Source organism: Rhinopithecus roxellana, chromosome 1 (genome assembly GCF_007565055.1).
Source record: "Rhinopithecus roxellana isolate Shanxi Qingling chromosome 1, ASM756505v1, whole genome shotgun sequence".
NCBI classification, from domain to species: Eukaryota; Metazoa; Chordata; class Mammalia; order Primates; family Cercopithecidae; genus Rhinopithecus; species Rhinopithecus roxellana.
The window spans coordinates 202,691,154-202,716,502 of NC_044549.1; the positions used below are offsets into that span (position 1 = coordinate 202,691,154).

The 25,349-nt window shown below is 42.8% G+C and overlaps 1 protein-coding gene and 1 non-coding gene across 2 annotated transcripts in view; one reads left to right on the forward strand and one right to left on the reverse strand.

Annotated features, from left to right (window-relative positions):
- The window catches only part of TFRC (transferrin receptor), a 32,495-nt gene that overhangs the window by 3,488 nt on the left and 3,658 nt on the right, over positions 1–25,349 (reverse strand). Inside the window, exons 2-18 of the mRNA XM_010381200.2 lie at positions 23,825–23,887; positions 21,906–22,107; positions 20,686–20,881; positions 18,500–18,649; positions 17,887–17,989; positions 15,837–15,950; positions 14,445–14,543; positions 13,935–14,074; positions 11,491–11,648; positions 10,250–10,369; positions 8,800–8,885; positions 8,528–8,591; positions 6,748–6,815; positions 5,031–5,089; positions 4,743–4,824; positions 2,015–2,236; positions 515–655 (exon numbers count right to left, since the gene is read on the reverse strand). Coding sequence (XP_010379502.1) covers positions 515–655; positions 2,015–2,236; positions 4,743–4,824; positions 5,031–5,089; positions 6,748–6,815; positions 8,528–8,591; positions 8,800–8,885; positions 10,250–10,369; positions 11,491–11,648; positions 13,935–14,074; positions 14,445–14,543; positions 15,837–15,950; positions 17,887–17,989; positions 18,500–18,649; positions 20,686–20,881; positions 21,906–22,107; positions 23,825–23,860 — 2,040 coding nt within the window. The 5' untranslated portion in view covers positions 23,861–23,887. The remainder of the gene's footprint in view (positions 1–514; positions 656–2,014; positions 2,237–4,742; positions 4,825–5,030; positions 5,090–6,747; positions 6,816–8,527; positions 8,592–8,799; positions 8,886–10,249; positions 10,370–11,490; positions 11,649–13,934; positions 14,075–14,444; positions 14,544–15,836; positions 15,951–17,886; positions 17,990–18,499; positions 18,650–20,685; positions 20,882–21,905; positions 22,108–23,824; positions 23,888–25,349) is intronic.
- LOC115892153 lies at positions 19,324–19,384 on the forward strand. The gene has a single exon (XR_004052039.1). It is a non-coding gene; the product is annotated as a U7 small nuclear RNA (small nuclear RNA).

Genomic DNA, 25,349 nt, shown 5'->3' on the forward strand with positions numbered 1-25,349 from the left:
AAAATACAAAAAATGAGCTGGGCGTGGTGGTGGGCACCTGTAATCACAGCTACTCGGGAGGCTGAGGCAGGAGAATCACTTGAACCTAGGAGGCAGAGGGTGCAGTGAGCCAAGATTGTGCCATTGCACTCCAGCTTGGGCAACAGTGAAACTCCGTCTCATAAATAAATAAATAGATAGATAGATAGATAGATAGATAGATAGATAGATAGATAGATAAATAGTTTAAAGGAAACTGATTCATTTTACAAAGGAAAACTTTAAATGTGTTCAGATTCTTTTCCCCATTGGAGCATACCCGGAAGGTTTACAGCAAGTCTCTTCCAAGAAGACTAGGTTTGTCCAAGGTCTGAATGAGCAGAAATAGAAAATGACAGCTAAGCCATGAATGCTCCCTTCTTCCCTTCCTAAAGGAATTCTAGCTCCTAGAGTTTGTCCATGCTGCGGAAGTGGAAGATTATCCATTAAAATTTTACACATACTTTAGTTCCTCCTTTCCCAAAAGTTCACTTACTCTCATGACACGATCATTGAGCTTCTTCATGACAAACTTGTCCGTTTTCTCAGCATTCCTGAAATCTGTTGTTAGTCTGGAAGTAGCGCGGAAAAAGTCTCCACGAGCAGAATACAGCCACTGCAAACTCAGGCCCATTTCCTGAAACAGACATTCTTCGCTATGAGCGGTTTTGTTTCTAAGGATGCTCTTTTGCGTGCCTTTCTAATTTAACGTGTGTTAATAAGATTCTGATAAAAGGAACTCGCAGATAAGCTCAAGACTCCGAAAGCACCTTGCACAGGGTTCCAAGCTCTATAGACTGTGATATACACTCTATTTCAGCCCAGCATGTAAGAAAACCATTCTCATTAAGAATTTAAACATAATTATACAATCCTATGTACTATATTGTTTCCAGTTCAATTCTCCTTTTGGGGGAAAACTTCCCTATAGGGGAAAACATTGTGGTTCAATGTACTTCAGGATCGTTATCTCCATCTGGTAAGTTCCATTTTCAACAGTTACAATTCATTTCAAGAAACAAATAAGTGGCCGGGTGTGGTGGCTCACACCTGTAATCCCAGCACTTTGGGAGGCTGAGGCGGGTGGATCACATGAGGTCAGGAGTTTGAGACCAGCCTGTCCAACAGGGTAAAACCTCAGCTCTACTAAAAATACAAAAACTATCCAGGCATGGTGGCACACACCTGTAATCCCAGCTACCTGGGGAGCTGAGGCAGGAGAATTGCTTGAACCCGGGAGGTGGAGGTTGCAGTGAGCCGGGATCGTACCATTGCACTCCTGCCTGGGGGACAAGAGTGAGACTTTATCTCTCAAAAAAGAAAAAAGAAAAAAAAGGAAAGACAAACATAAAAAGATTTGGTTATCAGTGATTTACTTCAATTAAGAGATCTGTTAAAAAATCAACTCCTAGTACCATAAAACCATCTGGAGGCCACTTAATATTAATTTTATTAATTTATTTAGAGATGGGATTTTGCTATGTTGCCCAGGCTGGGCTCCAGTAGTTCTCCTGCCTCAGCAGAAGTAGCTGGGGCTACGGGCGTGCACCACCTCACCCTGCTTATCAGTTTCACTTAATGGAATATTTGAATTTTAGATGCACGGGATCAATATGAGACAGAATCCTACTAGCTGTGCTGTCTTTCCATCCATGTCATGTCTGAAACACACACAGCCCAACTCCTGGCTGAGATCGTCATATTCTGTGACGGGCTGCCTGGGAGATGTGAGTGACAGAAAACCTGACACTGCTCTAGATTCTGAAACACTGCTGAGCTCTGTCCTAGGTCTGTAACCCACAGCCTCCCAACTTCTGTCAAACAAGTTACAAATTCTATGTAAAATTATACCTCCGTTCACTTTAAAATGTTCTTTGGCTACAATCATCCTTCCACCCACCGGGAACACAGAGGAACACATCACACTTCAAACTATTTGACATTCAAGTAGTTTGACATTCCAAGCAGTAAAAACATACTTGGAATCAGTGCTCACCTTTACATCTGCTCTGTACTGGTTCAGATCCCTCAAAAACAAAAGCAGCTGGCTGTTGTACCTCTCATAGTCCAGGTTCAATTCAACATCATGGGTCAGTTTAATCACGAACTGACCAGCTACTTCTGCCACTGCTCGTGCCACTTTGTTCAGCTCAGGAATCTTCTCCACCAGTTCCTTATAGGTGTCCATGGTAGTGCCCAAGTAAGGATAATCTGTGTCCTGCAAAAAAAGCAAGGCTATGGCACTCACGTGAGTTCTACCAGCAAAAGCCTCACATTCTGGCTTCCCCATCGAGGTAAGTTACTACAGCTCCCCGCTTCTTCTAACATATCCCCACCCCAATGTGATCTTGTTATCTGCTGCTTTAAGTACATTCTTGCTACTTCTCTGAATCTAACCTACTCCTAGAGTGACGACTTTCTTCCAGGTTCTACAGAATCCCTGTTCTATCGTATCATATGCCTTGAATAGATTTCTAGCCAAATTCCTTAAGGCTGTACGTCTTCCTCTCTGGGAAGTTTGGACCTTTATCATGGAAAAAGAGAACATACATGAAATGTACCTTGAGACAAGGTCTCACTCTGTCACCCAGGCTAGCGTGTGCTGATGCAATCCTGGCTCTCTGCAGGCTTGAGCTCCTGGCTCAAGTGACCCCCCCCCCCGCCTCAGCCTCCCAAGAAGCTGGGACTACAGGTGCCACTGGGCAGCTTAATTAAAAAAAAGTTTGTAGAGATATAGTCTAGGCATGTTACCCAGGCTGGTCTCACTCCTGGCCACCTCAGCCACCCAAGGTGCTGGAATTACAGGTGTGAGCTATTGCCCCCAGCCTGATGAAAATGCTGTTCAGCTGGACTGTCCAATAGGTAGGCCACTGCTCAATCATTCAAGAAAATCAGCCTCGTTTTTTTGTTGTTGTTAGACAGAGTCTTGCTCTGTCGCCCAGGCTGGAGTGCAATAGCGCGATCTCAGCTCACTGCAACCTCTGCCGCCTGGGTTCAAGCGATTCTTCCACCTCAGCCTCCTGAGTAGCTGAGATTATAGGCATGTGCCACCACACCCAGCTAATTTTTTTGTATTTTTAGTAGAGATGGGGTTTCACCACATTGGCCAGGCTGGTCTTCAACTCCTGACCTCAAGTGATCCACCCACCTTGGCCTCCCAAATGCTGGGATTACAGGTGTGACCCACCACACTCATTATTAAAACTCATACTTAAAGAAGTTTTAGCAATAAACTCAAATGCTAATTAAGCTAATTGAGATTAACAAGTCTATATTAAAACTGATAATGACGGAACATGCAATAATTACATGTGTATAACTTTTTTTTTTTGAGACAGGGTCTCGCTCTGTCGCCCAAGCTGGAGTGCAGTGGCTCCATCTCAGCTCACTGCAACCTCCATCTCCCAGGTTCAAGTGATTCTCCTGCCTCAGCCTCCTGAGTAGTGGGCTTACAGGTGCCCGCCACCACATCCGACTAATTTTTTGTATTTTTAGCAGAGACAGGGTTTCAACATTTTGGTCAAGCTAGTCTCAAACTCCTGACCTCGTGGCCTCCCAAAGTGCTGGGATTAAGGGAGGAGACCACCCCTCATATTGTCTTATGCCTAATTTCTGCCTCCAAAGAAAGAAGTAGAAACTAAAAGGCAGAGGCAGACAGCCCAGCGCTGGACGCTGGGCCTAGTTAAAGATCGACCCCTGACCTAACGGGTTATGTTGTCTGTAGATTCCAGACATTGTATGGAACAGCATTGTGAAAATCCCTGTCCTGTTCTGTTCAAATTACCAGTACATGCAGCCCCCAGTCACGTACCACTGCTTGATCAATCACGACCCTCTCACGCCGAACCCCTTAGAGTTGTGAGCCCTTAAAAGGGACAGGAATTGCTCACTCAGGGAGCTCGGTTTTTGGAGACGTGAGTCTTGCCAAAGCTTCCGGCCCAATAAAGCCCTTCCTTCTTTAACTCGGTGTCTGAGTGGTTTTGTCTGCGGCTCGTCCTGCTACAGGATTATAGACGTGAGCTCCCACGTCCGGCACTTGTGTATAACTTCTTAAAACATTTTAAGCACTCCAGTAAACTTGGTCTCAAAGTTGATACAAGAAGATCCATGACCAGGTGCAGTAAGTAGCTCTTGCCTGTAATCCGAATGGTTTGGAGGCTGAAGGGGGAAGACTGCTTGAGGCTGCAGTGAGCCATGATTTGGCCACTGTACCCCAGCCTTGGTGACAGAGCAAGACATCATTGTCAAAAAACAAACAAAAAAGAACCCCCCAACAACTAAGATACATGCAAAAGCAAAATGGAGTCACTAGTGTTAACAAAAATGCAACCCTGAAGAGAAGGATCTCACCCTTCTATGTCTGATAACAAGGACTAAGGGTTTTGTTTTCCTTTTTACAAAAACTACAACCTTACAGAGGCCACTGCCACCTTGCACCAAAAAAATTCTCTTGTGAGAAAGTCTGCCGAGCAACTGCCTGTAAACCTTGACTGATCTTGGTAGTCAAGAATAATTATCTCAAAATAACTATGTCATCCTTGTCATTTGTCCTTTAAAACCTTGTTTTCCTTTACCTCTCTGAATAAAGCACATAGTTGACGATAGCACAGGCATTCCCAGTGCAATGTCCCATTTCCAAATAAAGATCATTTCCTTTCAGAGCGCCTCTCGCCATCTGTCATTTAAATGAACTGATGTAATGCTTTTGAGCTCCTCAGACTTACCTCACAAAAACAGAAAGAAACTGCTGGGATTCCAGAATACGCAAGGAAAGGGAAAGCAGCATTGTCTAAAGTGAGCTTCTCACTGCAAGAAGAAAGAATGTGTCTTTAGAAAGTTTTTTAAAGAAGACTGTTCTATCATGCTAGTCCTCACATCCAAAAGAAATTCTTCAGTTGAGTATCTTTAGGTGCAAGTAAGCCCAGTGCAAGGACAGATTTGGATTCTACCGGGCACAGGAAGCAGAATCTCCGCTTTCCTATTAGTTTGTTCATTCACTTTTCTCAACTTACACTTTGCTGGCCCAGTTGCTGTCCTGATAGAGAGATCGCCCAGTAACTGGATGTTTCACCTGTAAGATAAGAAAGTATCATTAAAACTAACCTTTTGGAACTTATTTATTCAGGCCAGTCACTAACATGTTACTCTATAAAAATTTATAAATAGAAAACTTGTATTATATCTTCTTGAAAGGAAATTATTCATGACAGTTAAAACAGTCTCAATTTTAAGTTACTACTAACTAGGCTCATGTTTTCAGTTCCTTTAGTTACGGTTAGGAAAAAATGTTTACTTCTTAATTAACATTTTAAAAGTGGGCCTAGGCCAGGTGGGGTAGTTCACACCTGCAATCCCAACACTTTGGGAGGCCAAGGTGGGAGATCACTCGAGCCCAGAAGTTTGAGACCAGCCTGGGCAACAGAGCAAGACCCTGTCTCTTTAAAAAAAAAAAAAAAGCCGGGCACAGTGGCTCACACCTGTAATCCCAGCACTTTGGGAGGCCGAGTGGGAGGATCACATGGTCAAGAGATCGATACCATCCTGGCCAACATGGTGAAACCCCGTCTCTACTAAAAATACAAACATTGGCCAGGTGTGGTGGTGCATGCCTGTAATCCCAGCTACTCGGGAGGCTGTGGCAGGAAAATCACTTGAACCCAGAAGGTGGAGGCTGCAGTGAGCCAGGATTGCTCTACTACACCTCAGCCTGGGCAACAGAGGGAGACTCCGTCTCAAAAAAAAACACCCAAAAAACCACGGTGGCATACCCACAACTGTAAAAGCCCTCTTCAGGCTCCATAATCCTATCTTGTTTCTGGTTTCTTCCTTCTAGTGCATCTTTTTTTATTTTATTTTATTTTATTTATTTATTTTTTTTTTTTGAGACGGAGTCTCGCTCTGTCGCCCAGGCTGGAGTGCAGTGGCCGGATCTCAGCTCACTGCAAGCTCCGCCTCCCGGGTTCACGCCATTCTCCTGCCTCAGCCTCCGGAGTAGCTGGGACTACAGGCACCCGCCACCTCGCCCGGCTAGTTTTTTTTGTATTTTTAGTAGAGATGGGGTTTCACCGTGTTAGCCAGGATGGTCTCGATCTCCTGACCTCGTGTTCTGCCCGTCTCGGCCTCCCAAAGTGCTGGGATTACAGGCTTGAGCCACCGCGCCCGGCCTCTAGTGCATCTTATGCCACCAACCTAACTGGTAAATTCATTATTGCCTTGCTTGAGATCCTATAATCCCTAGTATCCCTTTGGATAAAAGCCAACATCTGCTGTCTGACTTGTATCTAACTTCACTCACTCCAATATAGTCTCTAATCCCATTAAGCAAATGTTTTCTTTCATATGCTGCTCCCTCACTCAAAACTATGGCAATTCTTTATTCGATGAATATTTCGTACGGCTGTCTCAAAGTATAGTTCAAGTTGATTTCAGCCTTCCTTAGCATTGTAACTCTACAGACAATGCCCTGTGGGCACTGCAGCTCAGGCCTCGTGGCATTTTGTTATATATTCCTAAAGAGATGACACATTTTTTGAGATTGCAACCCTTCATATACCTCCTCATCTCATGCGGTTCAACAGGCAAGTATCTCTTTAATAATGCTGCTATAGAATTTATTCTCAACTCCTAGTTTTTGTTACTGACTACGGTTTTACATATCAGTGTTTTTTATCTCAGGTCGATTCAACAAAAACTGAAGTCATACATTTTGGTAATGAGGTATATACTCACATCTTGCATTGTTTTCTCAATAAGCGTATACAACAATGGGCTGGCAGAAACCTTGAAGTTGCTGGTACCTGAAAAGAAATTACTTTATCATTGCCCCTCTCCACTCCAGTAATTTTCACACTGCTACTTCTACAAGTACTTGACAAATAAGACAGTAATCTAGATCAGTGGCCCTACGCAACAGCTATCCTATTCATCAAGTAGACAAAAGTAATTCTGGTATCAAGTTCTTTAGCAACTATGATAACTTGACTCAAGTGAGGCTCTTACTAATCCTTGAGTTTGCATACTATAATCCTAGTGATCTTTTTAAAAATATCAGCAGTTTTAGGTTCAGCAGCAAAATTAAGAAAAAGGTACCTAGAGGTCCCATAAATCCACTGCCCCCATACATGTGCAGCCTCCCCCATTAGCAATTTCACATTTGACTTTCTGGTTCACCCAGGTTAGAGCTACAACATGCTTGCTATACTCAGAGTTTAGTTTCTTCTCACCTCAAAATAGTCCAGACTTATGGTCCTAAAACTTTAGTGCATCAGAATTACCTGGAATGCTTGTTAAAGTTTTTTGTTTATTTGTTTGGGTTTCTTTGCTTCAGGATACTTTGTCCTTAAGAAAATAACAGGTTTTTATTCCCCAAGCGTTGCCCAAAAAAAAAAGCCCAGTTTTTTTGTTTGTTTTTTTGAGATGGAGTCTCGCTCTGTCACCCAGACTAGAGTACAAAGGCACCATCTTGGCTCACTGCAACCTCTGCCTCCTGGGTTTAAGTGATTCTCCTGCCTCAGCCACCTGAGTAGCTGGGATTACAGGTGCCCACCACCACGCCCGGCTAATTTTTGTATTTTTATAGTAGAGATGGGGTTTCACCATGTTGGCCAGGCTGGTCTCGAAATCCTGACCTCAGGTGATCCGCCTGCCTTGGCCTCCCCAAGTGCTGGGATTACAGGTGTGCGCCACCATGCCTAGCCAAAAAAGCCCAGTTTTTAGACCAACACTCCCATTTCTGACTCAAAGGTCTGGGGTGGACCTGAAAGTTTGCATTGTAACAGTTCCTGATGCTGCTGATCTGGGGGCCACATTGAGAACCACCCACTGCTCTAGACAAGGCAATATGTGTTCACTGTGTAACCTGACTATTTAAAGGAAGGTTAAGATACAGGCTGAGGGCAATGGCTCATGCATGTAACCGCAGCATTTTGGGCAGCTGAAGTAGAATGCCTTAACTCAGGAGTTTGAGACCAGCCTGTGCAACATGGCCAAACCCCACCTCTATAAAAAAAATTAGCCAGGTGGCTGAAGTGGGAGGATCACCTGAGCCCAGGAGGTCAAGGCTGCAGTGAGCCAAGATTGTGCCACTGCACTCTAGCCTGGGCAACAGAGTGAGACCCTGTCTCAAAAAAAAGCTTCCTTCCACTTCAAAGTAGTTTACCCGGCCAAGCATGGTGGCTCACGTCTGTAATCCCAGGCCGAGGCAGGCGAATTGCCTGAGGTCAGGAGTTCGAGACCATCCTGGCCAACATAGTGAAGCATAGTCAATTTTTTGTACTAAAAATACAAAAAATTAGCTGGGCGTGGTAGTGAGCACCTGTAATCCCAGTTACTCGGGAGGCTGAGGCAGGAGAATCACTTGAACCTGGGAGGCGGAGCTTGCAGTGGGCCAAGATTGTGCCATTGCACTCCAGCCTGGGCGACAAGAACGAAACTCCATCTCAAAAAAAAAAAAAAAAAAAAAAAAGTAGTTTCCCTGAATTCATAAATAGCCAAAGAAAGGGATACTTACCAAGCACCGCTTTATCCAGATTAATATAAGTGAAAGCCTTTAAATGCAAGGATGAAAGGTATCCCTAGAAGAGAAAACACTAATAAGTATAAATCTGTTTATTTATCACATACAGTAGCAATAGGGATTCATTTTCAATTCTGGACTCTATTCAGACTAAGCGCAAAGGCAAAAATGGTAAAATCAAACCTCTAAGAACTTCATTTCTGGAGGAGAGCCCGAGCCCACAAGCTCCGGTGCCCAATATGGGAATAGATGATGATAAAGAATACCTCTAGCCATTCAGTGGCACCAACCGATCCAAAGTCTCCAGCACTCCAACTGGCAAAGATAATGCTCCTGCTGGGCTGAAACCCATCTGAAAGAGAAGAAAGTTAGCTTGATCTTGGGAACGGTTATACACGGGCAGGGATGGAAGGTATCCCACTTCAGATGAATCAGAAGGTCTAACTCCAAGATAGCAGATTCCAAAACCTTTTTTTTTCTGAGCCAAAAAAGAAAAAAAAAATACTAACAAAATCTTGGAGACTCCAGGTGAAAGAATAAAAGAACAGGAATAATTTTTTTTTAAGTAACCTACAAAGAGCCATACAGGAGATCTGCAAATAAGATTGTGAGTACATAGCAGGGCCAGTCGTCAGTCGCCCTTTTACAATTTCATTCTTTCAGTTCCTTAACTTCTGGACCCAGAGATCACTGAAAACAGTGTAAGCATGATGATGCACATCTTGAGAACAATTTGCATAAAGTAAATCAAAACAACATTGGATTTTTTAAAAATAACTCTAAAATAAAATAAAAATTCACAAATTCAAGTTATAAGAAGAGTTTGCAGAGAAACTACATTTGTGACAGCGCCTTTTGGGGATACATGTATCACTGTCCTCCATCCCACCCACTTCCCTCAGTATTTTTTTTCCTCCATTAATGTACTCTGTATTGAAGATAAGCATTGCAATTTGCCCTGTGACCCAAAGATTCAAGAATATGATGGTTTTGAATGTGTGGGTGGGTAGGAGTGTGAAAGAGTGGCAAGCAGGACAGAAAGGCTCAAAAATAAACAAAAGAGGCGGGGCACGGTGGCTCACTCGTAGCAGTTTGGGAGGCTGAGGCGGGTGAATCACTTGAGGTCACGAGACCAGCCTGGCCAACATGGTGAAGCCCCATCTCTACTAAAAATACAAAAACTAGCCAGGCATGGTGGTGGGCACCTGTAATCCCAGCTACTCAGGAGGCTGAGGCAGGAGAATGGCTTAAAGTCAGGAGGAGGAGGTTGCAGTGAGCTGAGATCGTGCCACTGCACTCCAGCCTGGGCAACAGAGTTAAAACTCTGTCTCAAAAAATAAATGAATAAACATAACAAAATTCCAATAGCTGTTAGGTCTCAGTACATGAGTATAGAGGTATGCTACTGCTTTCCAATAGATTACTTAGGGACTATGGTCCGCCTTATCATGCTGGATACATCAAACTAAGCACTGGGGCTCAATAATCCACTGTCTCAAAGAAACTGGTGATTTTCAGCACAGCTAAGACATTTTATGGAAAGCTGTTTCAAAGAAAAAGGCAGCTACACCAAAAGACAATCTGCCTTGTATTTAAGAACTAGAGTCTAGCAGGAGGGAACCACAGGAATGCAGGCAAAGTAAGCAAAGCACAGTACAACATCTAGAACTGTATGTAGTGCACCAATATTCAAAGGAACCAAAATTTGTACTCTACCTTTTAAGACCATATCTGAGAACATCTGGGCAAGTTTCAATAGGAGAGCTGTCCCTACACTGGATTTTGCAGCTCCGGGGCCCCACGCATCTCTCTGGGCCCCAACTATAACATAGTGATCTTTAAAAACAAAAGAGGAAGAATTTACATAATAAGCTTCTAAACTTTTCTACAATGTGCTCATCAGTAGAAAGGTAAAAGTGCAGTATATGTATTAAGAATAAAAGCACCTTACTTCAAATCTGACTAAAAACTCTAGGAATTAAAAATTCACATGAGAATATTAATTTTACTTTACTAGTAGAGCTACTTTTTTCGGACACTACTAATTAAATTTACTGACTTCTTAAGTGAAAGAATAAAAGAACAGGAATAATTTTTTTTAAGTAACCTACAAAGAGCAATATGGGAGATCCGCAAATAAGATTGTGAGTACATAGCGGGGCCAGTCGTCATTTTCTTATTTCTTAGCTGGTGTTGGCTATTTGAGTGCATTTAAACTCAACTCTAGGGACTGGCAAACTACAGCCTGCATACCCATTCATTACGTACAGTCTATGCCTATTTTCTTGCTTCTACAGAGTTGAACAGCTAAAACAGAGACTGTATAGCCTGCAAAAGGTTTACTATCTGCCCCCTTAAGAAATTTGCTTATCACTGGTCTAGTCAATAACTTAGAATAGATTTTCTAGTCACAATGGTCAATTTTTAACAAGATTTCCTAGGGCCTGATTACCTCCCAGTAAAACTGACACATAGGCCAGGCGCAGTGGCTCACACCTGTAATCCCAGCACTTTGGGAGGCCGAGGCAGGCAGATCACCTGAGGTCAGGAGCTGACCTCATAGAGCCTGACCAACATGGAGAAACCCTGTCTACTAAAAATACAAAATTAGCCATGCATGGTGGTGCACGCCTGTAATCCCAGCTACTGGGGAGGCTGAGGCAGGAGAATCGCTTGAACCTGGGAGGCAGAGGTTGCAGTGAGCCGAGATCGCACCACTGCACTCCAGCCTGGGCAACAAGAGTGAAACTCCTTCTCAAAAAAACAAAAACAAAAACAAAAAAATCTGACACATAAACAATTCACTTTAGGACAGATAAGATTAAGCACTTCATAAAACCAAGTCAAGCCAGCATCGTACACCCCCTCCTTCTCTAGCCACATCCTTAAGAACAGCAAAGAAAACAACAACAACAACAACAAAATAAAAAACCAAGGGGGGTGGGGGCGGTCTTTACCTGGTTCTACAAAGCCTTTAATAACTCCAAAGATGTTAAGAATTTTTGTCTCTTTCAGCACATTGCTCACCGTGAGCTTCACACTCTTGTTTTCCGAGGTTACCATCTTACATGTAGAGTCTGTTTTCCAGTCAGCGGGACAGTCTCCCTCCATATTTCTAGAACCAGAAAGCAGGCATAAGTTCTGAGTTATTGTTCCTTGCCCAAAGTTTACTTCTGTCTAGTGAGGTTCTAGACTGAGAGGACATATAAACAAAACTTACTCTAGGGCAGGCGCAGTGCCTCACCCCTTTAATCCCAGCACTCTGCGAGGCCGAGGCAGATGGATCACAAGGTCAGGAGTTCAAGACCAGCCTGACCAACATGGTGAAACCCCGTTACTACTAAAAATACAAAAATTAACTGGGCATGGTGGCGGGTGCCTGTAATCCCAGCTTCTCAGGAGGCTGAGGCAGGAGAATCGCTTGAACCTTGGAGGCAGAGGCTGCAGTGAGCCGAGATCACGCCACTGCACTCTACCCTGGGCAACAGAGCAAAATTCCTGTCTCAAAAACAAAACAAAACAAAACAAAAACAAAAACAAACTTACTCTCTAGTGGTGAACCATTTGTGTCTTACTTTGATCTGTAGGCAGCCAACTGAAAACCACGAATTCCTAGTTTAAGCAATATTTTACAAAACTTCTAACTGTCCTCCTCTGACACATGCCTTTCTGCCAGACACAGTTATGTAGTTTGTATTTGGAATACATACCAAGATGGACTCAAAATGAAGTTCTTTTAATATATAAAAGGATATTAATACATTTTTTTTTTTTTTTTTTTTTTTTTTTTTTTTTGAGACGGAGTCTCGCTCTGCCGCCCAGGCTGGAGTGCAGTGGCCGGATCTCAGCTCACTGCAAGCTCCGCCTCCCGGGTTCCCGCCATTCTCCTGCCTCAGCCTCCCGAGTAGCTGGGACTACAGGCGCCCGCCAGGTCGCCCGGCTAGTTTTTTGTATTTTTAGTAGAGACGGGGTTTCACCATGTTAGCCAGGATGGTCTCGATCTCCTGACCTCGTGATCCGCCCGTCTCGGCCTCCCAAAGTGCTGGGATTACAGGCTTGAGCCACCGCGCCCGGCCAGGATATTAATACATTTTTATGTTTCCCAACTGTCACCACTAATAAGGATAGTATACATTCTTATCTCAGTTATAAAAAATATTCCTTAGCTGGGTGCAGTGGCTCACACCTGTAATCCCAGCACTTTGGGAGGCTAAGGCAGAATTCCTTGAACCCAGGAGGTGGAGGTTGCAGTGAGCCAGGATCACACTACTGCACTCCAGCCTGGGCAACAGAGTAAGACTATCACAAAAAAAAAAAAAAAAAAAAAAAAATCCTATGCTTCCCCCGTCTAATTCCTCTGTGTTACCCCCAAATAACAGCTGTTCCTAAGGGGGCTTAATTACACAAATATAGGTTGAAACATTATTACTCCCCTACTACATAAGGGTAAGATGCGTCACTGGCTTCACAGGTTTGTTATGACTTGTAGGTGGTAAGTAGAATGAGTCAACAAAGATCACCTATGCTAAATGCCTCTTAGCGTTATCAATGGTCATAGTACGTTACACACTCCTTCCTATGCTAAAAGGCCTCTTAGTATGATCAATAGTCATGGTATGTTACACACTCCCTCCCCTATGCTAAAGGCCTCTTAGCATGATCAATAGTCATGGTATTTCACGTACTCCTTACATACAGACGTTCTTCATTTGAGACTATCAAGTAGAATATATTTTCACTATCCAATTATGTTAAAGAAACAGGATCAGAGAGCCTATGTCATACAGGAGATAAATGCTTTCATAAAGGTCTGAAATTCGATCTCTATCCTATAACAACAGGAAATGAGAAATATGTCCACATCCAAATCAAAACTAATGCTACGTCCTGTAATGGAACTGGGCTGTTTTTAAAGAGGAACACTAACACTACAGGGAGGATATCCAAGAGCGCGCCATGACCACAAATGGTTTCTCTGGAAACCAGCATGAGAAGTGAGGCTTCTCAACCTACAGGCAAGGAAACTGAAATCATCCCGTGTTGCTTAGAAGAAAAATCCAGACAAATGGATGTTTCAGGGAGTAGGATTTTATCCCAATATGAATTCTAACAGATTCTCTCCACTAACTGAATGGGTTGCCATAGGCATCGTGCCTCAGCACAGAAGTACTCGAGCAGAAGTTAAGCCAGGAATCTTGCACAAGGAAGTCCAAAGTCCATTATTAAGATCTCTTTATAGAGAAAAATTCATTTTTATCTGTACCAAGGTAACAGCTAACCATCTTCCAAATTCCCAAATGTGGAAAATTTTAATCATGTTTAACATTTTAATCAACAAATTACCGTTCTTCCCTAACCATAAAACCTCACCCTGCAAGACAGCTGTCAAATAAAAACTTACCCAAACAGCTTTTCGGCAGCAGCTCTGGAGATCGTTTGGACAGGTATATTAGGCAATCCTGACGACTGAGATGGTGGAAACTGAGTGTGATTGAAGGAAGGGAATCCAGGTGTGTAAGGGTCACCTGTTCCCAGATGAGCCTAGGAAAACAAAAGAGCAATTCGCTCCATCACATACTTCCTCAAAAGTGGTGTAAGATTCAGATTTGGTATAAGGCTGCAGCCCAACCTTAGTTTACCAACTTAAAGCCTCAAAAATCTGAGTGGCTCTACAATGTGACTCCTGTTTTCATGGCACGTGGAAATTCTCAGTTCAAGGCACTATTGATAAAGTACTTTTACCAACAAATAATAAAGCCTCAAAGTCAATGTAATCTATCTTCTTGCTTACTGCTAACGCCCTCCCAGAAAAAGAGCACTGAAGGAAGACACAGTGCTATTTCTGCTAATATAGGAATACAAGAACAATTCAAAAAACTCAAAACGGCGATTTACTCAAGAAATAACTCACATGGCCGAAGAATGAAAGGTCTGCCTTAACAATGGGAAATTTAGTCCGGTCCATATATATCAAGACACCAGTTGCATTTAAGCTTTCAGCATTTGCAACCTAAAAGAAAACATATAAAGCTCAGAAAATGAAAATCTGATCATACGAAATGAGAATACATCTTGGGCATTATGCTAAAGGCCAAATGGTTACAGAGGACTAAACTTATAACACTTCCAAATATTTCATATTGTTTATCTGGTAATATGTTAATTGTTTCCTGAAAAATTAACTCACTTGTTTGCAAAGTAAGAATAACGGGCTGGGCGTGGTGGCTCACGCCTGTAATTCCAACACCTTGCAAGGCTGAGGCAGGCGGATCATGAGGTCAGGAGTTTGAAACCAGCCTGGCCAACATGGTGAAATCCCATCTCTACTAAAAATACACAAATTTGCTGGGCTTAGTGGCAGGCGCCTGTACTCCCAGCCATTCGGGAGGCTGAGGCACGAGAATCGCTTGAAACTGTAAGGCAGAGGTTGCAGTGCGCCACTGCACTCCAGCCTGAACAAAAGAGCAAAACTCCGTCTCAAAAAAAAAAAAAAAAAAAAGAATAACGAAGGCCAGGAGTGGTGGCTCACGCCTGTAATCCCAGCAATGTGGGAGGCCGAGACAGGCGGATCACCTGAGGTCAGGAGTTCAAGACCAGCCAGGCCAACTTGGTGAAATCCCCCTCTACTAAAAATGCAAACATTAGCTGGGCGTGGTGGCAGACGCCTGTAATCCCAGCTACTCAGAAGGCTGAGGCAGGAGCATCGCTTGAACCCGGAAGGCAGAGGCTGCAGTGAGCTGCGATCACACCACTGCACTCCAGCCTGGGCGACAGAGACTCCATCTCAAAAAAAAAAAAAAGAAAAATAACAAAAACCCATCTAAGACAACCAGTTTTTGGAGTCCCACTGTCACCCAGGCGGGAGTGGCACCAGTCACATCTCACAGCCTCCAGGGCTCAAGCAGTCCTCTCACCTTAGCCTCTCAAAGTGCTGGGATTACAGGTGTGAGCCCTGCCACTTCTTTAAAAATGCAGAAATCACCACTGTCCTTTGATATGTTCCAATCTAGTTCCTTGTGTATGTTTAGCTATTTATTTTCCTTTTTATAAAACATGCTTTTAACTGTATTCTGTATATGCATAAAACTGAGTTATACAGACAAATGGCTTTCACTTAGGCATTTCTGATTAGAGAAGTGGAACTTATTTGATTTGTTTAGCACTTTTAATAAATTGTATTATCTGGTATGAGAGTTTAAGATTGCTGGTTTTCAGAATGTAAGAATATTAACAAGAAATATAATTTACCTGAAGAGTAAGGTACCAAAGTACTGTATTGAATATTATAATAACCCACACTCACCTTTTCTGCAAAGGTGATTTTTCCTGCTCTGACAATCACTATAGATCCATTCACAGGAGAGTCTAAATCCTCAAAGTCTTTTTTAGTACCAAAATTAGCATGGACCAGTTTACCCTAGAACAAAGACATTAGATTTAATGAGCATTATGGTATTGGAACAGCTCTAAAATCTTGAGACAGAAGAGTTTTATAGATCAAACCTAAGACAGGCAACCCAAGTAAGAGATAAAAGGAGTCCAAGGCCTAAAAAAGACATGAGTTGTAAAAAACTTTATAATTTTTAGGTCAGAGGTATTAGAATAAAATCAAGAGTTTTAGCCTCCTATGTCTTTCATGCTTTTATCCCACACTGCCTTTCATGTAAAGGGTATTTAGATTAAAGAGGCCTATGTAGACTGGTCATGGGACTGGAGGCCTGGAACAATCTTCGCCTTGAGGACATCATAGAAAGAGGTTTTAACTGAAAGACCTGACAATACATCTGTCCCAAAATTAAAACACCATCTATTACAACAAAGTGACTTGCATACACCAACTTTGGATGTGTCATTATGTTCCTAAGCTAAGAAGAGTCCAGATGAACAGCTATAAACAGACACTAACGCCAAGCACCTGAACACAGAAAGCTGGAAGCTGAAGAAAAATCTTCAATGTTCTTTAACAGAACAATCTACCATCTCTAAACTCCTGGCTTACAGGCAGCCAGGCAAAGGGATAAAGCACAAGTATCCAGAAAGGCAAGGAATCACCGTTGAACTGCACCTGTCTCGAAAGGTGTCCACTGGAGACGCCCGACGCACCAATGTGATTTTTTTTGAGCCGAATTTCGCTTTTGTTGCTCCTGCTGGAGTGCAATGGCGCAATCTCCACTCACTGCAACCTCCGCCTCCTGGGTTCAAGGGATTCTCCTGCCCGTCTCCCAAGTAGCTGGGATTACAGGCACCCACCACCATGCCTGGCTAATTTTTGTATTTTTAGTAGACTTCAACATGTTGGCCAGGCTGGTCTCTGACCTCAGGTGATCTGTTTACCTTGGACTCCCAAAGTGCTGGCATTATGGGCGTGAGCCACCACGCCCAACCACAAATGTGATTTTTAAGCTGAAAATTATTCCATCTATCTGTTCTCTATTTCTGTGTTAATTTGACTGTATCTGCCTAAGTTTAAAAAGATCAAGGGCTGGGTGCAGCAGCTTACTCCTGTAATCCCAGCACTTTGGGAGGCCGAGGTGCGTGAATGGCTTGAGCCTAGGAGTTTGAATTCAAGACCAGACTGGTCAACATGGCAAAACCCTGTCTCTACCACAAAAAAAATATAATAATCATAATCATAATAATAAAATAAAAAATAAAAATTAGCAGGACGTCCCAGCTACTTGGGAGGCTCACTTGAGCCTGGGTGGTGGTGAAGGTTGCAGTCAGCCAAGCTCACGCCACTGCATTCCAGCTAAGGCAAAAGAGTGACACCCTGTCTCAAAACAAACATAAAAAAAGATCAAGCATTAATGAATCAAGCTAAGACTAGGCCCCAGCCAAGATGGCTATTTAGATCTGTCCCCACAGGGAGGATATGCATTTGTTTAGCAAATACTATGTATGTCAGCCATTCTCCAAAGCTCTGCGACATGGCAGTAAATAGAACTAGCCCATGGTTCTTCATCTGGCTCACATTCTAATAAATAGAACTAACCCAGTTCTTCATCTGGCTCACATTCTAATAAATAGAACTAACCCAGTTCTTCATCTGGCTCACATTCTAATAAATAGAACTAACCCAGTTCTTCATCTGGCTCACATTCTAACGGAAACAAAGGCATAGATAATGTCAGGTGCTATCAGTACCATAAAGAAAAAATAAAGCAGGATATGGGGAAAGTGATTAGAGAGAGAAGACATTGCATGTTGACTGTGTCATTAGAGGGTTGAAAACCAAAATATCTCATGATAATTTACATTTTACAAGTAAATATGTAATTCCTAAGAACAGAAAAGATGAGTTTTGAATAATTCAAGAGGGAAAAGCATCTCATGCACTGTTTTGCCTTACTTACAGTAACTGTTGCAGCCTTACTATATGCCACATAACCCCCAGGATTCTCCACCAGGTAAACAAGTCCACCATTCTTATCAACTATGATCACCGAGTTTTGAGCACTGTTAAAAAGATGAAGCCTAAAGTCATCCTTTCTAGAAACACAATAGCTTACATTTAGTATGTCTTGCATTATTTGGCTTCAGGAAATTTACCTCTAAATCTTAAGCCTAATTTTTATTTTAAAAGCCTTTGGGCCACATGTGGTGGCTCACGCCTGTAATTCCAGCATTTTTGGGAGGCCGAGGTGGGCAGATCACCTGAGGTCAAAAGTTCGAGACCAGCCTGGCCAATATGGTGAAACCCCACCTCTACTAAAAATACAAAAATTAGCTGGGCATGGAGGCGTACACCTGTAATCCTAGCTGCTTTGGAGGCTGAGGCAGGAGAATCACTTGAACCCAGAAGGCAGAGGCTGCAGTGAGTAGAGACTGTGCCACTGCACTCCAGCCTGGGTGACAGAGCAAGACTCCGTTTCAAAAAACGCCACAATAACAAAAAGTCTTTGCTATATTTAGCACACCTGGAAATAGCTACTTGTATAAAAACAAGTTTACCATCTTTCAACATACCTGTCTTTGACCTGAATCTTAACAAAATGCTGATCACGCCAGACCTTGCTGAGTTTAAATTCACGCAATTGATTTTCAATATACAATGCAAGATTTTCATCTTTTTGAGATCCAGCCTCACGAGGAACATAGGAATTTTCATTCAGCAGCCTGGAGGAGAAAACGTCTTTTACCTGAACTTAAGTTTAATTTAAAATAAGCATTTAACTCAAGGATTGAACAAATTGTTTTGAAAGCAAAATATTATCCCTCATAGTTTAGATAAACGAACTGTGACCCAACACTTTTAGATTGACCAGAATAACACAAACTAAGAAAAAAAAACTGTGCCCCAAATTGTATAACTTCACAGCTTCTTTACCCACTATAAAGGACCCCTTCAAGAGCCTCATCATAACACAATGTATCTGCTGAGGGGAAATGAGTAGCTTCCAGGAGATCTACTATAAAGTCAATTATAAAATCTAAGATAGTACTACTGTGCTAAACAGGGTGCATGGTTTCAATTTTCACCTACTTGTGAAGCATTTCTGAATACCCTGAAGCAAAGCTGCTCCTTGGCCTGATCTCCCATCGTTCTTTCTATTTACTCAGCTTATTCTCACATGTTTGTGGGGTGGACTATACTCTCACTTCATCCATAACGTCTGGTGTACAGTAAATAAGCACAAAAGCATCAACTAGATGAAGTAGAAAATGCCATAACTGAAGACTAAAGAATTATAGTACCACGGTAACTACAGGAAGCTTGAAAAAAGGAAAAGAAAAATTTATTATTTGCACAGAAGCATGGATGTACAAAGATAGTAAAACTCTATACGGACAAGTGTTACAAGCTCTTAGAATCTGTCTAGCATGCTTTCTAGCTTTTGCCAGAAAGCCCATTAAAAATAAAATATAAAATAAAAATCCGGCCAGGTGCGGTGCAGGAGGGTCACCTGAGGTCAGAAGTTCAAGACCAGCCTGGCCAACATGGTGAAATCCCGTTTCTACCAAAAAAAAAAAATTAGCAGAGTGTGGCAGCACAAGCCTGTGATCTCAGCTACTCAGGAGACTGAGGTAGGAGAATCACTTGAACCTGGGAGATAGAGGTTGCAGTGAGCTGAGATCGTGCCACTACACTCCAGTCTGGACAACACAGTAAGACTCCATCTCAAAATAACTAAATAAATAAAAATAAAAATCTAAGGACAGACCAGCCTGGAAGACATGGTGAGACTCTTGTCTCTTAAAAAAAAAAAATGAGCTGGGTGTGGTGCTGCGTGCTTATAGTCCCAGCTACTCAGGAGGCTATGGTGTGGGGATCGTTTGAGCCTGGGAGGTTGAAGCTGCAGTGAGATGAGATCGTACTACTGTATTCCAGCCTCCACCAGAGGGAGACACTGTCTCTGGATACTTATTGGCCTATGGGTTAATGGGTGAGTATCAGCAGAAACTAAGAAGCGCTAGAGACTTAAGTCAGGCAGTTAAATTACCCATGATCTAGAAGATGAAAAAGGCTACTTCTGGCATGTATTGCTTCCTATAAAAGAGAAAAGCTACTGATGTCCTTGTCAACAAAGCAGAGCTTAGTACAACATTATAAGAGGTTAAGAAGAGCCAGATGCGGTGCCTCACGCCTGTAATCCCACCACTTTGGAAGGCCAAGGCGGGCGGATCACGAGGTCAGGAGATCAAGACCACCCTGGCTAACACAGTGAAACCCTGTGTCTACTAAAAACACAAAAAATTAGCCGGGCGTGGTGGTAGTCGCCTGTAGTCCCAGCTACTCAGGAGGCTGAGGCAGGAGGCAGAGCTTGCGGTGAGCCGAGATCGTGCCACTGCACTCCAGCCTGGGCGACAGAGCAAGACTCCTCAAAAAACAAAACTAAACAAAAAAACAAAAAAGAGTTTAAGAAGAAAAATCAGAGCCAAAGAATGACAGCAAGCAATGAGCTACAAAGATCGGGAAAACATCAAGGGCCTATGAATTTTTTAAGAAAAAGGAGACTCCCTAGAAGGTCTACCTTTTTTCCTACCAGTATAGTTTCAGTTCTTTACAGGCCCCTCACCCTCTTTAGCTAAACATGGCAAGTCTTGTCTTCTCTGAAAAGCCATTCCCACAGTGTCACCATTATTGTTTCCCTGCGGCCTATCATAATTCCTGAATTACTTGTCTAGATACTTGCAAAGTAGCTCACGCTCACTTGATGGTGCTGGTGAAGTCTGTGGTGTCCAGTTTCTCTGACAACTTTCTCTTCAGGTCATCCCAGTATAAGCGAGATGCTGCAGGGAAGCCCTCTTCCGGCTCCTCCCTCACTGGAGACTCGGTTCCTGCCAGTCGCTCACACTCAGTTTTTGGTTCTACCCCTTTACAATAGCCCAAGTAGCCAATCATAAACCCTAAAGAGACAAAGTTCCAGAGCTGAGCTCAGATTTTCACTTGTCATCTATCCCTGTTAACACTTTTCAGGTAAGCCTTGAAAATACTGGTTTTCAACTTCTAAGTAGTTTTAAAGTATATAACGCATCTCAGTTTTGTATCCTTTAAGCCATTGAATAAATTGTGTGCTAGCTTTATTTCAAAGAGCTACCTATTCAAAACATAGGTGCTTTTTCCAAAAGGCCTCCTTGACACATCAGACTGAGCTTCCACACCACCAGTATCCTGTGTATGTTTCAGTGTAACATTTGTTTCCTGGTGGAGTGGGAGCAAACAAAAAAATTCATAAGTAAAAAGAAAACACTTGCTCGTCGTACTGAAAGAATTCATGGGTCTCTCTTTCCAACCAGACTAAATTCAATGACAGGTATAGAATCTACTCATGATTGTCTTCCTAGCGGCACTTAAAAAGGCACAAAGTGGACGGGTAAAGTGCCTCGTGTCTGTAATCCTAGCACCTTCGGAGGCCAAGGTGGGCAGATCACGAGGTCAGGAGTTCGAGACCAGCCTGCCCAACATGGTGAAACCCCGTCTCTACTAAAAACACAAAAATTAGCCAGGTATTGTGGCGCACACCTGTAGTCTCAGCTCCTTAGGAGGCTGAGGCAGGAGAATCGCTTGAACCCAGGAGGCAGAGGTTGCTGTGAGCCAAGATGACGCCACTGCACTCCAGCCTGGGCAACAGAGTGAGACTCCATCTCAAAAAAAAAAATTAGCCAGGTGTGGTGGTGAGCACCTATAGTCCCAGCTACTCACGAGGCTAAGGCAAAGAATCGCTCAAACCTGGTAGGCAGAGGTTGCAGTGAGCCAAGATGGTGCCACTGCACTCTAACCTAGGCAACAGAGTAAGACTCTGTCACAAAACAAAACAAAACAAAACAAAACAAAACAAAAAGGCACAAAATAACCATATGCTAAGCTGAAATAACAGACTTCCCAGAGTTGGTCATGGAAAATACTGAAGTTTGGAATGGTCATTCTTACCAATCAAGAAAAAGATGATCACGGCAATAGTCCCATAGCAGATATTTCCATTACACCTTTTTGGTTTTGTGCCATTGGCCTTTGTGTTATTGTCAGCATTTTCTTCTTCATCTACACCAAGTTTCATCTCCACATGACTGTTATCGCCATCTACTTGCCGAGCCAGGCTGAACCGGGTATATGACAATGGTTCTCCACCAAACTGTTTTGGGGAAAAAGACATGATGAAGAACAGGCACAGGAATGTTTAGGAAAAGCTTGCTTAGGTATACGCTTGTTATTGGGCCATTACTATGACTTGCTATGTATTCCTCAGTGTTTTCCTTTCAAACCAACATTCTTCCCTGGGCCCAGTCAAGGGCTAGTTCACACTGGTCTTCTCAGTCAGTCTTTCCTTTTCTGTAAATGGTTTTTTGCTTTTTTTTTTGAGACAAGGTCTCCCTCTCTCTCTCAGGATGGAGTGCAGTGGTGTCATCATAGCTCACTGCAGCCTCAAAATCCTGGGCTCTACTGATTCTGCCATCTCAGTCTCCTGAGCAGCTGGGACTAGGGGCACAAATCACTTTAGGATACTATGCAGTAACCCAGACCATGACGCTGGCAGGAGCCAGGGAACAAGAATAAAACAAGGTTATAAATAAGCAGAAATTCTGACTAAGCATAAGATAGAAGACAGAAAAGAGAGAATAGGCCAGACACAGTGGCTCATGCCTGTAATCCCAACACTCTGAGGGGCCAAGGCAGACGGATCATTTGAGGTCAGGAGTTTGAGACCAGCCTGACCAACATAGTGAAATCCCGTCTCTACTAAAATAAAAAAATTTAAAAATTTAAAAATTAAAAAATTAAAACAAAACAAAACAAAACACCAGCTGGGCATGGTGGTGCACGCCTGTAATCTCAGCCACTCAGGAGGCTAAGGCACGAGAATTACTTGAACTCAGGAGGCGGAGGTTGTGGTGAGCACTCCAACCCGGGCAACAGAGCCCACACTGAGACTCCATCCCAAAAAATAAAATAAAAATAAATAAATAAATAAAAGAGAGAATCGAGGTCTAGATAGTGTGTCAAGAGTTAGGCTCCTTTTCATCATGTCCTGGATGGCTGTCTTTTCTGTATGTTCTTTCAGCTTTCACTCATACTGTCTACTCAATGTTTCTTAAAATTTCATTTTTTTTTTATAGAGATGGGATTGCTATGTTGCCCAGGCAAGTCTCAAACTCCTCAAGTGATCCTCCTGCCTCACCTCCCAAAGTGCTGGGATTACGGGAGTGAGCCACCACACTTGGCCTCATTCAGCCTTTGGTTTTTTTTTTTTTGAGATGGAGTCTCCCTCTGTTACCCAGGCCGGAGTGCAGTGGTGTGATCTCGGCTCATTGCAACCTCCGCCTCCCAGCTTCAAGCAATTATCCTGCCTCAGCCTCCCGATCAGCTGGGACTACAGGCATGTGCCATGACACTTCCGCTAATTTTTCTTTTTTTTTTTTTTTTTTTTGTATTTTTAGTAGAGATGGAGTTTCACCGTGTTGGTCAGGCTGGTCTTGAACTCCTGACCACAGGTGATTGACCTACTTCAGCCTCCCAAAGTGCTGTGATTACAGGCGTGAGCCACAACGCCCGGCCAACTTTGCTTTTTACCTCTCTCACTAAGAAGACATTTTGATCAGTGCTTTCTTTAGTTCATCTTATCTACTCGGCTGCCCCTCTACCACACCCAGAACCACGCTGTGAATTCTTCCAAGACCTTCTATAATTAACCCTACTGAATGCTGAACTCTGTGGGATCAGTTATGCCTCAAGACCAATTCAAATGTAAATGAATACCTGATAATAGATTTGGGTTATTATTTCATGCTTCAAGTCATGCTTGTATATTTCACATTCTTGCAGACACAGAAATACAACTGAAAATATCTTACCAAGTTAGAGAATGCTGATCTAGCTTGATCCATCATCCTGAACTGCCAGCCACACAGAAGAACCTGGGTATCAGAATAGAGAATTACTGAGAAAGATACTACCGGATCACATTAGTGAACTTTCTATTACCAGGCTAAATGTTATATCAAATTTTTAAAATACATTATCACTTTTCTAGAAAAGGCATTTAACCACAATTTACATGACAAGTAAATTAAGTGTGATCCTTTTTAATATTTGTTATATATGTATTTCTTTTTTTTTTTTTTTGTAGAGACAAGGTCACTCTATGTTGCCCAGGCTGGTCTTGAACTCCTGATCTCAAACAATCCTCCCACCTTGGCATCCCAAAGTGCTGCGATTACAGGCATGAACCACTATGCTCTGAGTAGACAAAAAAGTGACACATACTGCCGGGTGTGGTGGCTCACACCTGTAATGCCAGCACTTTGAGAGGCTGAGGCCGGTGGATCACCTGAGGTCAGGAGTTCGAGACCAGCCTGACCAACATGATGAAACCCCGTCTCTACTAAAAATACAAAAATCAGCTGGGCATGGTGGTGTGCACCTGTAATCCCAGCTACTCGGGAGGCTGAGGCAGGAGAATCACTTGAACCCGGGGAGCGGAGGTTACAGTGAGCCAAGATCACACCATTGCACTCCAGCCTGGGCAGTAAGAGCAAAATTCCATCTCAAAAAAAAAAAAGTGACACACACAAAAAGACAACAGACTATCACTTGAAAAAATTAAGACTAAAGCAGACAAGACCAGTTATGCTACGAATACCACAAACCATCTTCAATGGAAAGGGGAAGAAATCCTGATTCTGACTGAATGAATAGTTCTACAAGTGATTCGATCTTTGACACAAAAAGAAACACGAAACACAGATTATGCTATTTTACAGATGAAGAGGCCACTTATCAGAGAAACTAGGTGGCCTGTTCAAGGCTGAAAACTGATAGATTATCACTTAGATTGAGTGAAGTTAAATGGGTTACTGGGTTATAGAAATTGTATTCTCATCTCTGGAAATTTAAGACATTAACCTTAACTTCTGTCAAAGCAAAATACATCTCTGTAATCAAAGTCCTATGTTAAGTTAAAGGCCTTAACTGAAATCTGAATTTTCGGTTTGAGGGCATCTAGATACGTTAAAGTGATATGATCCTGAGATTTGCAAAATGGACATTTATTGGACACTATTTTAAAGCTTTTCCTATATATGAGAACACTGAGAGCATATTAAACACGCACACGGCACAAAGCCAGCTGTGAGGTATATGCAAATTGTAAAGCAAAGGGTATGATAACCAGCATTAAGAAAAAGCTTTCTGGCCAGGCGCGGTGGCTAACACCTGTAATCCCAACACTTTGGGAGGCTGAGGCAGGTGGATCACAAAATCAGGAGTTTGAGACCAGCCTGGCCAAGGTGGTAAAACCCTCATCTCTACTAAAAGCACAAAAATTAGATGGGCGTGCTGGTGGGCACCTGTAATCCCAGCTACTGGGGAGGCTGAGGC